This window comes from Ictalurus punctatus, chromosome 6, assembly GCF_001660625.3.
Source record: "Ictalurus punctatus breed USDA103 chromosome 6, Coco_2.0, whole genome shotgun sequence".
In the NCBI taxonomy this organism is placed as follows: Eukaryota; Metazoa; Chordata; class Actinopteri; order Siluriformes; family Ictaluridae; genus Ictalurus; species Ictalurus punctatus.
Genome location: NC_030421.2, coordinates 385,001 through 395,813, shown reverse-complemented (window position 1 = coordinate 395,813; position 10,813 = coordinate 385,001). Strand labels below are relative to the sequence as shown.

The following is a 10,813-nucleotide window of genomic DNA, read 5'->3' as shown; positions in this document are numbered from 1 at the left end:
CAGAGAAACCACAATGCATATGATGGTGGTTAAGGCTCTGGGTTACTGATCGGAAGGTCGGGGGTTCGAGCCTCAGCACTGCCAAGCTGCCACTGTTGGGCCCTTGAGCAAGGCCCTTAACCCTCTCTGCTCCGGGGCACTGTATCATGGCTGACCCTGCACTCTGACCCCAGAGCTGACCCCTGACAGGCTGCGGTATGTGAAGAAAACTGTGCTCTACTGTATATGTGACCAATAAAGACCAATATCATTATTATCAGTGCAGAGCAATATGACCCTTGGTATCTTTCAGCAAAGCAATGCCAAGATTGCCAAGCATGGCTTCAATCCCTTGTAGCTGACCTACTGCCTCAGTGGCTCATCTGCAGAAAGTTGAGTTTGGAGTAAGAGTTCATTCTCTGGGTTTGCGCAGTGATATTTCAGTCACAGTACACTACAATGCTGTGTTGTTATCAGTGCTGCATTGCTGAGAGGGATGCTCGTGAGTCACAGACTTGCCAACTCCACTCTTCACAATAAGGCTTAACTTTCTTTTTCTTATCCCGAGCGGTGCATTTTCGCATTGCAGTTCTGTGACTCATCACTAAGAGCATTATTCTAAAAGTGACCTTCTTGAAAAAGACATGTTTTTGTTCCACTGTTGACAGCTTGGCGAACAAAAAGGAAAGTTATGGTGATAATGCAGGACTCGCACGTCTACGCTGTCTGAAAGCCAGGGACAGGCATCACTTTTGAATTTGATGTCTTGGTGTTAATCAGCTCAAAGTGACAGTTCTTGAAACAGATGAGTCATGTGGAGAAGTCACAGTGATCTAGACCCCAGGTAGGAGTCAGATATCACCTGAGAGCTACAGCTCAGGACGGCTGTTAGGTGTGAACAGTCTGATGGAGAATTGTCAGCCACATCATTCATGCAGTGAATCCGAATTAGCCTAAAGAGACCGTGCTGCAAAAATCTGACAGTAAAGTGTACAAGTAAAGGGGTCTGAATACTTTCTGAATCCGACGTATGATCGAGTATTTTCAATACATAGCTTTAACTAGCAAGCTAATTACTGTCCATAGCCGTACCACAACTGTGTCCAGGATCGAATTTGAGAATCGTCACTAAACTAATGCTTTAATCTTTACTTTATTGTACCGATAGAGTTTTGTATCTCAGGAGCTCTGATATACTGTTCCCCCTCTCCCAGGCTGTGTGGTTGTAATCTCATCTGTCCAAGTCCTCCAGTCTGAGGAAACTGGATTTGAGTTGCAGACCTGCAGGATTCTACTGCTCTCTACCGGTCTGGAGAACACTGTAAACTGGAGACACTGGAGACATATCACACAAACACTGCGCTAACATGTCTGTGCGTGTGTGACTGACATGAAAAAGAAGAAAAACGTCACACGCACGGAATATTCCACAAAGAAGTTTTAATTTTGACAGCTATTTGAGAAAAGGTTTACAATTTACAATAATAATAATAATAATAATAATAATAACAATAATATTAATAATAGTAATAATAATAATAATAATAATAGCAATTTTAGTCGTCTAAATCTGAACCATTTTAATGAAACTTTAGCAATTAGTCATTTTTTCTACTCAGTTTACACCAACATGTTTTATGTTTAAAATGTAGGGTTATGTAGTGGATGTGAATTAGCTCACTCCACTAGATGAAGCTCGGCCGTGGTGCTGTCCACAGTTAGAAATAAAACACTTGGGGCGCGGAGTTATAGGAAAATAATCACTGACTGTGTGGTGTGATTCCAGTGTGTTTTATTCCTCTTTTACTGCAGCAGTCTGCCAAGAAATGCGATGTTTCATTTATTAATGAATGACCCATCATGCTTTTTAACCATTTATAGATACATTTAATGTTGTGGAAGCAGCTATAAACAGTCGTTCTGTCACCAGCCACTTTTGTCTCTCGCGTCAAGTTAAGACATGTCGTGTTACTGAGAAAACACAAAGCTTCTCAAAAACTCCTCTGTCCTGGAGACTTCCCCGTGTCTGAAACCTACAAAATGCTGACACTGGAGACTCCTTCCATAAATGTTAAATAAGCATCTCCTAACAGAACAGTCCACCATATCATTTAATTGTACATTTTTATGTTAAATAACCAATGTACAGTAATGAGCTGTTACTATAGAAACGATAACGTATTAAAATGAGCGCTTTAATATAAACCTGTGATTTGAATCACTGCTGTCAGAGCTGCTGTTATAGAACATTAATCAACAGCTTCTGATCTGAGAATTCAACAGCACTGTGGTGTATGAAGCTTTAGGGTTATATTGTACTTTTAAAATCTATTTTATTTTATACTTTTTAATACTAAGGTAGACTGTACACAGGGACAGGCAGTCAGTCACAGGCGGTAATACCACATTTCACCACCAGAGGCACCACACATTCACCACGCATGCGTGCGGCACCTCCAAAAAAACAGAAACTTCAAGGGGCAAGGGTACGAATATTTATAGCTGTCTTTGTGTATCGTTGATGATTTTCCTATAACATCACACCCCGTCCTGTTTTATTCCTTACTTATGGAGCTCTGATACACTATTTGTTTTCTTTGTAGAAAGAAACAGAGGTCAGTTGTGTAGTTTGTGTACAGCGCGATGGCGTATAATTATAAATGTGTGGCCTGTCTCGGCAGGCTGGAGATGTGCGGCAGTGAAAGACTGTGATTATCTGGCTTCAGCTCTGATGACAAACCTCTCATCACACAGAGAGCTGAATCGGAATCATAACGAACCTGAAGAATTAGCGCTGAAGATGCTCTGTGATCTCCGGAAGGATCCACAGCGTAAACTGGAGACGCTGTAGTGAGATACTGTCACATTACAGACAAAGAAAGAAGGATGGATATCCCACAGCGAGCCAGAGACTGTCTGTTTATAGAAACTGGAGGTGTGTGGGTGGAAGCGTGGGTGCGTTTCTGAGATGGAGATATTCTGAATGTCTCCATCAACATGGTTTCAGTCATAAACCAAACATAGACCTTTAGTGTTTAACTATAACATCAAAAAAAGAAAACTTGAGTTTGTCACTTGTGGGCAGATTACATACTCAGTGTCAGTGGAATCTTCTAGCAACAACAACAACAAACAATTGGTCTCATTTATCAATCTTTTGTGTGAATGTTTTCATGGACAAACCAACTAAAATTCACACAATGATACTATTCATACTCACGTGTATGTCGATAAACACCCTCACGTTTATCCACGGCCTAAACGGTGAAAGAGCGCCTCCTAATCACGGCGTGTGCTAAGTCTTCCATTAACGCAGCTCAGCCACTGCAGCGCCGTTCCATCGACCACAGACACACACTCACTCCTCCTGCTTTTACAGGGTGCCATTTCTTTTGTCCTGACTGAATCGCTTACTTTAAAGGAAATGACTTTCACAAAATGTCCATTAAATTGGTGCGAACTGAAATAAATAAGTGATTTAAAGTTAACAGCGTAATCCGTGTATAAAATCGCAGTACCTCATCAACACTTATATGATGCGATGGCGATCAGTGCAGGTTCAGAGTAAAAAACTTCAAAAACTTCGCCCTCGGCCACTGATCATCCCTTCATCAGCGATACAGAGTCACCGGTGTTCTCCTTCTCAACACCACACCGGGTTTCTCCACCAGCGGGGAGTAGCTGGAACATCAACCTGCTGAATTTCGGAAACCACGACGACAATGGCTGATGAAATGTGTTTGTTTAAGCTTGCTATGAGGGAAAAAGCAAATCTATATGAGATCAGTATCATCATCAGAGACGGTGATTATACGCGAGACAGCAGTTGTTTGGTGGCTGGTTCTGGAAATTATGAAGCTATTTGTTTTAAGCTATTCATTCTGGAAGCTGCTCAGTGGGAGTAAATGCTACTTGCTGCAATTTTCAGCAAATTGTTTGATTACAGATCAGATCCGTGCTGAAATCCCCCCGTCCTACCCCACCGATCTTCAAGTGTCTGAAGTTCTTGTCATGATGCTGAAATCCTCCCCATTCAATAGATAATATATATATTTTCATACCTGATCTTGTTTTTGTTTTGTTTTTTTCACTTAAACATAGTAAATCAACAACAACAGAAAACCGTGTTCACTTTGCCGTGGAGAGATTGCCGATGAACCCTGACAATGCGGCAGCCGTCCATGTCCAGGAAGCCAAGGGAGCACACCTGCCGTGCTCTTACCTGCCTCATACCTCTGTCCTGTCAGTCACAGCCTCACCCAGTCGCTGGCAGCAGTGAGTTGATGTACGCATTAGGGGGCGGGTAGCGCGTTCCTCCGAGTGTGTTGCGCAGGAAGCACAGCGGGACAATCGTATGTTTTTAAAACAATGGCATTTATTGCTAAAATGCACTTTTTACATGGAAAAAAGTCACAAGTAGTCAGTACAAGACGATGTGTAAATGAACACACTGTCAGAAGTTCACGAGGCAGTTTTCCTCAGTATCTCGACTGTAGCACCAATGGCCTATAAATATGTTTTCACAATATATATTTTTTCATATTTATATTTCTTTTTTTTTTCTTCTTTTTTCTCCTTCTCAACACAGTCATGTTTCTCTTTAAAATCAGGCATGGAACCCGGATCTCCAACATGGAGATGCACTTGTGCTTGTGAGAACATTGGCACTAAATTCACAAATGAGAGAGAAAACAGGACAAAAACAGATCGAAAGCAACTTCGTCTTTTCATTGCAAGATTCATAAAAAAATTAAATACAAAACAACAAAAAGAGGCTTTGTCTCAATACCTAGTGAGTCCCTTCCTGCCTAGATAGACAGCGGTTTAACCAGAGAGCCAACCTTATAAGCGTTCACTGAAGCACTGCATTTCACTAGCTGTTACCATGGTTACGCTGAATCAATGTTTATTCCCATACCGCTTTGGTAAACATTTGTATGTCTTCTGGATGAAAAAAATAAAAACTCCTGTTTTGTTGCTAGCTAGCTACAAACAAGCACCAATGGAAAATAAATGGTTAGCTACTATTGCTAGCTAACTATGCTAATCAGTAAGGTTGTAAGAAATTAGCTAGCTAGCTAAAATAAGCCATGTTTCATATTTCTTCCACATTTATAAATCTTTGTTTTGGAGGAAAGAAAGTGAAAGAAAAAAAATTACTCCGTAAAGCTAAGACAACGGATTCGCTAACCGCAGTGTTAGCGCCTTAAACATTTAAACCTTCACAAATGGCTTGTTGTAGAACAGTGAATTCTCTTCTTGGATTTTGTTTTATAATTAGTTTTTTTATGCAGTTTTTTCCTATGTTTGTAAAAATGACTAGCCGAGTAGCTAGCTAGCAACAGACAAGCACCAAAGAACAGTTAGCTTGTATAGGTGGCAAAACCGATTAGCTAATGTTAGCTAATCAAGCTAATATGACGACAACATGATTGCGACGGCGCTAGTTAGCATGCTAATGTACAAATTCCTGTGGGGCGAATCCAAAACAATGACAATCAACATAAATAAAGGGAGAAAAAATCCCCTAAACAACATTTGTACAGAAAAATAAAAAACAACTTACATGAATTAAAATAAGAAATATTGGTATGTTGAAACAAACATATATATATATATAAAAGATAAATAAATACAAGCAGCACACGATGCTGTCTTTAATGTGTGGCGATGTGGACAGCACACTAGGCATCGGGGTTTGTTTATACGGTGTATTCTATCAGGAAAAGGCAGAAATGGTGGGTTTGTTTATTTGTATTTGTGTGTAGCTGAGTCATGACCCAATCCAGGCTTTATTTATTTAATTAATGAATTATTTATTTAAAGTAATTTTTTGTGCTAAATTCTTTCAGTTGCTGGTAGATTGGTGCTAATTTCTCGACGCGGTGCTCAATATTATGGAAAGTTGATCGAGTCTGTTAAAGTTCGTAGTAAATTCCAATAGCTGCTAAATCCGTGTGAATATTCCTCTAGACTCTGAGCAATCTGTACCACATATCTGACTGTAAAATGCTCCTAACTCCACCCCCTCGCTGGTGAACGTGTGGCAAGTTGATCAAATTTGTGCTAAATTCTTTTAATTGACGCTGAGTTTGTGCTAAATCCACGAATCCAGTGTACATCCCGATGCCAGTCTCATCATGACCACGAGGATTAGTTCACATTGTTCCATGAAAAATCTCCACGCTCACAGTTTCAGAGAAAACGAGACCCTCAGGAGGCGGCTGATTTATTATCTGTAGACTGTGTGTGTGTGTGTGTGTGTGTGTGTGCATGTGTGTGTGAAACGTTTCCTTCCCGTATGGACCATGTTTATTATTCCAGAAATCCAGTCTGTTATATATATAATCTGTTCATAGTGCCTTATTCAGAGTCTTTTCCCCAGATTGACGTAACCGAAGGTCACAAGAGGTATATTTAATTAAATTTGTAAAGCGGGGGCGTGAAACTCATTTTAGGTAACGGGCCACTTTAGGCTATAAGTGGGCCGGAGCAAAAAAAAAAACAGGTTAATGACCGATAAGTATTCATCCCCCGTTCCTGTGGACCCCCTAAAAGATCATAAACTTTTTAGGATCACATCATTAACACATTTGATCAGAGGCGGAGTCACTCACCCCCTAGTGGACAAACCAAGAATTTCTTTTCTTCACACGACGATTTGAATGTAATTTGAGTTGCACTGGGCGGGGTCGGATCAGGTGTGTTATCACAGTCTGTATGTTTCAGACCCCTGGTGCAAGGTGTTTTCGTTACTGAATATTATCATCTCTCCAGTGGCGTGAGTTCACATCCTGACAGTCACATCGACAGTCTGCGGGAGACAGGGAGCAAAACTGGCCGTGCTGTCTGTGTGGGAGGGGCATGCTTTCTGTCCTGTCAATCACAGCAACACCGGCCAATCACGGGCATGTATGAGATCCTGTATGAGGAAGAGGGCAGAGAACACACACCCTCCCGGTAGCGGATGTAGGGATGTAGGGGGGAGATTCGGAGGTGAGCAGTTTCACTTCACATTAGTACGGGATTTCAGATCAAACCCAACATCTCTTTGTGCTCTTTGTGTGTGTGTGTCTGTGTGTGTGTGTCTGTGTGTGTGTATGTATGCGTACGGTGTGTGTGCGCGCATGTGTGTGTGTGTGTGTGAGAGAGAGCGAGCTTGCTGTGCTTTAACCGTCACTTTGTGCCATAAACTGTTATTCTGAGGTAATGAAGCTAGGAGACATTATTCAATGCCGATCCACGTTCCGTTGAGTTTGTTTAGAAGATAATCATTCAGCAAAATGTGAAACACCAACAAAAATGAGGACTCGCGGAAATCTGTTCCCTTTTCAGGCCTTATTTCTCAGTTAGGATGTTTTGCTCGGATTCGCTCTTTCAGCCGTGACGTCGGTGTTTGAGAATTCGGGGCGAGAAGCTAAAAAGCCCAGATTATTACAGATTTTTTTTACTTCTGCCAAATTTTTCATCCAAGATAACTTCCATAGAAATTAAGATCTAATCATGAATCTAATCTACAAGTAGGATTAAGATTTTACCCCCAAAGAATGAGAAAGCATCTGTCACGTCAGGCTGGTCGTATGATCGCAGGCGTGCACGCATCACGTCTAGGTGAAGTTTTTATTCCTGACGTTTCTGAGGGATTTTTCTAACAATACGTCATTAACGAGTCGATTATGTAAATGAACGCAGACGCGGATTAAAGCGCGAGTGAATAACATAAATAAACAATAAACAGCGAATCAAATGATGTTCATTATTTACTCCTGTTCTTTTCGGTCATGTACTATCGCTCTTTATTTTCATCACCTCCTTCTACGTCCAGTCGTTTCACTAGCTCCTGATTTACCCTCACTGTAGAAATGATCAAAGGTTCAGCAATAGAACACTGGCTTTATTATTCCTGTCAGTGACTGGAGGAGATGAAAGGAGGGGAAGGAATAAAAGGAAAGGAAGTTTGGGTTTTGTTCTGTATTAACCGTCTCGAGATCTCGCGGTAATCCTTCAACAGTGACACGTGAAACATCTTTACGAAGGAAGTTCGAGACACCACAGATCTCACTCGCTGGTCATTTTAACCGCTTTGTGCTCGCACTAGAATTTATAAACCTCCCTTACTTCAAAATGTACGTTTCAGCCTTAATTATTTTTTTGAAAAACAGCAAAAAAAATTTTTATAAAAATTCACCACTTCAGGACAAGACTCCATTGAAATGTTGGTTCTGTGTGATCCTCTGGGCAGAACTGATTCACTCAGGTCATTTCCTTTTCCTGTTTAGGTGCTTGGGCTGAAACGAGCTGATTGGACGGTCAGAGTGACGGAGTGTAAACAATAAAACAATAAAACTCTGTGAACTCTAACGTTCAGAACATTTCAAAGCTCACGATGAAGCTGCTGGGTTTAATTTTTCAGCTCGACAGGTAATCAGCTGCGTTTAAACGCACACACAATCTCCCCACCTTCTGAAAACATCTCAAACATCTACCCATCTCTACATGTTCTGCTTTTCAGCCGCGCTGAGGAACCTCCAGATTTCATCAGAACAGTGCGCTAATATTCACCCGGGCTTTACTCACGCGCGTTATCCAGGACCATGGCCACGCCCACTCTGTCTATCACGTCTATCACCAGGTCGTTACTTTACGCTCTGTAATTTCTTATTTGAGATTAAAACCGTTAAATTTCGCTTTGTTTTATTATTCCACCTGAATACGACAGGCTCGGGGCGGAGTCTACAAACTAACTGGAACTGAACAGAAGCAGCTGATTGGATGTCATTTAAAAAAAAAGTCATGGTTAAAACTGTATGTTCTTTTCTTGCTCAATACGCAGCTCTTTATTTACTTTATTCCAGCATGCTTTGGCACACTGTCGCCACCTGCTGTCAGCATTGTTTAATTGTTTGTGCGGATATATTTTGATGAAACTGATCTAAAATATTTTCAAAAATATCAGTATATCAGTGCGATGGCCATGTAAACATCACGATACGGATAATATTGAGCTGTCTTTGTGTTTGTGTTTGTGTGTGTGTGTGTATACGTGTGTGTGTGTGTGTGTAAACCTAGCTAAGCAGCGGGAGGTGAAGCGAAGGCCAGCTTTTGGACTCAAACTCAACCTTTTTTTTAACAAACATTCCTCGAGTTCCTTGTGTGAAAGTCATTGTTGTGAGGTGTGTGTGTGTGTGTGTGTGTGTGTGTGTGTGTGTGTGTGCGTGTGTGAAGTCCATTTTGTGCTCGTTGGGTAACTGTGCAGTGGAGAACGACTCTGAGGTAACAGTTCGAACAGAAAAGAAACCTTCCTTGAGTTAGCGGAGACTCGGTGGACGATTTTGAGATGCTTCTGAGATGTTTCACTTTTTTTAAATGCAGAAACTCTGTAAACCTTTTTTCCCACAAACATTCTTCAAGCCGCTGAATTTTTTAGTTCACTGTTCTGAACACGTGTGAATGTTTCTGAGGAGAAGCCGTGAAACTCTGTAAACCTTGCTGTTTTTTTGTTGTTGTTTCTTTCTGAGCGTCTCAGGATCCTCAGAAGCTCTCGACGAAGCTGCCGGGGAACAGCCCGGTGCGTCCGGTGCGCTGCAGAGTTCCCTTGTACCAGCCGTCGTCACGCTTCTTGTGAACGAATACGATGTCGCCCTGCTTCAGCTCGATCTCGGCGTCGCTCTGCGGAGGATACGGCACCACAGCACGATATCTGCGGGAGAACAAGCGTGATCAGCGCGTGAGACGGAAGAATACGGCGGCGTTCAGCGCGTTCTTCAGACGATAAACATCATCTGAACACACACATTTTCAGCTTTCAGTCTTAAGCCAGTGAAGTAACGCTTTCTCCAACACATACAGGGTGCTATACGGTATATTATAACTTCTGGGAAGAAGGTCATGTGACCTAAATCATGCGCGTAGTCGCTCTGTTACGTAAAGCAGACCAGCAGCTCCAGGTGCACGAGCTCCGGTGGCAGGAGAGCTGAGAAGCACCGACTAATCCAAGCTTACAATTAGCAGAAATGTCTAGAAACAGGATTAATAATCTTATATCTGGTTTATTCTTATCGTATATTAAGGAATACTAGATAGATCTGACTATATTCTAGACATTTCCACTTGCTTGGGTGATGTTTTTTGAGGTGTAGCACAGGTATGAGGGTCAGGTGATGCAGTTTCACACAGATAAACAACGTCTCTGATCTGGAATGTTATAATGTGCTCTTGAATAAGAATATTCTATCTTGACGACAGAGTAATCCTACCTCTCACGTGATAAAGGTTTGGGTTCAGGACGGATGGCCAGCATCGCGGAACAGGAAGTGGAGGACGAGGAAGAGGATGTGGGAGGGAAAAACGGCTGGCGCGGTGCCAGGTCGAGGTCGAGCGAGCCGCACTTCCTGTTCAGAGGTTGGATGCCGGCGGCTCCCTGCATGTCGCTCTCGATGGGGCACGAGCCGGCGCGGCTAAACACCTGAAAATCCGCCGCCGTGGCCCCGTGAACGGCTGCGGAAGAGGAGGAGGAGGTGGAGGATGAGGAGGAAGCCGACGTGGAAGAGGACGTAGGGTCGTGAGTCGGGGAAGAGGAAGGCGGCGAGCGAGATTTCTTCTTCAGCAGCTTGAGGAGAACGCCGCTCTTTTTTTCTTTCTGGAGGAAAACGGAAAAAAAGAGACATTAAAAAAACACTCTCAGCTAAGGGGTCAAAGGTCACCTCTGAGATGTTTCAAAGAGGAACCCTTATCAGCGTAACTTTCCATTTCTCCCTTTAAACAATTCTAACAGGAATCTTTTGAAATCCATCCAGAAACCATCTCCTGCACGTGTGTGTGTGTGAATCAGAGC

The 10,813-nt window shown here is 42.3% G+C and overlaps 1 protein-coding gene across 1 annotated transcript in view; it reads right to left on the bottom strand.

Moving 5' to 3' along the window:
• Positions 1 to 4,342: 4,342 nt before the first annotated feature.
• LOC108266875 (E3 ubiquitin-protein ligase SH3RF3) overlaps positions 4,343 to 10,813 on the bottom strand; it is a 79,085-nt gene continuing 72,614 nt past the window's right edge. The window contains exons 9-10 of the mRNA XM_017470689.3: positions 10,236 to 10,618; positions 4,343 to 9,679 (exon numbers count right to left, since the gene is read on the bottom strand). Of these exons, the coding sequence (XP_017326178.2) occupies positions 9,511 to 9,679; positions 10,236 to 10,618 (552 nt within the window). The 3' untranslated portion in view covers positions 4,343 to 9,510. The remainder of the gene's footprint in view (positions 9,680 to 10,235; positions 10,619 to 10,813) is intronic.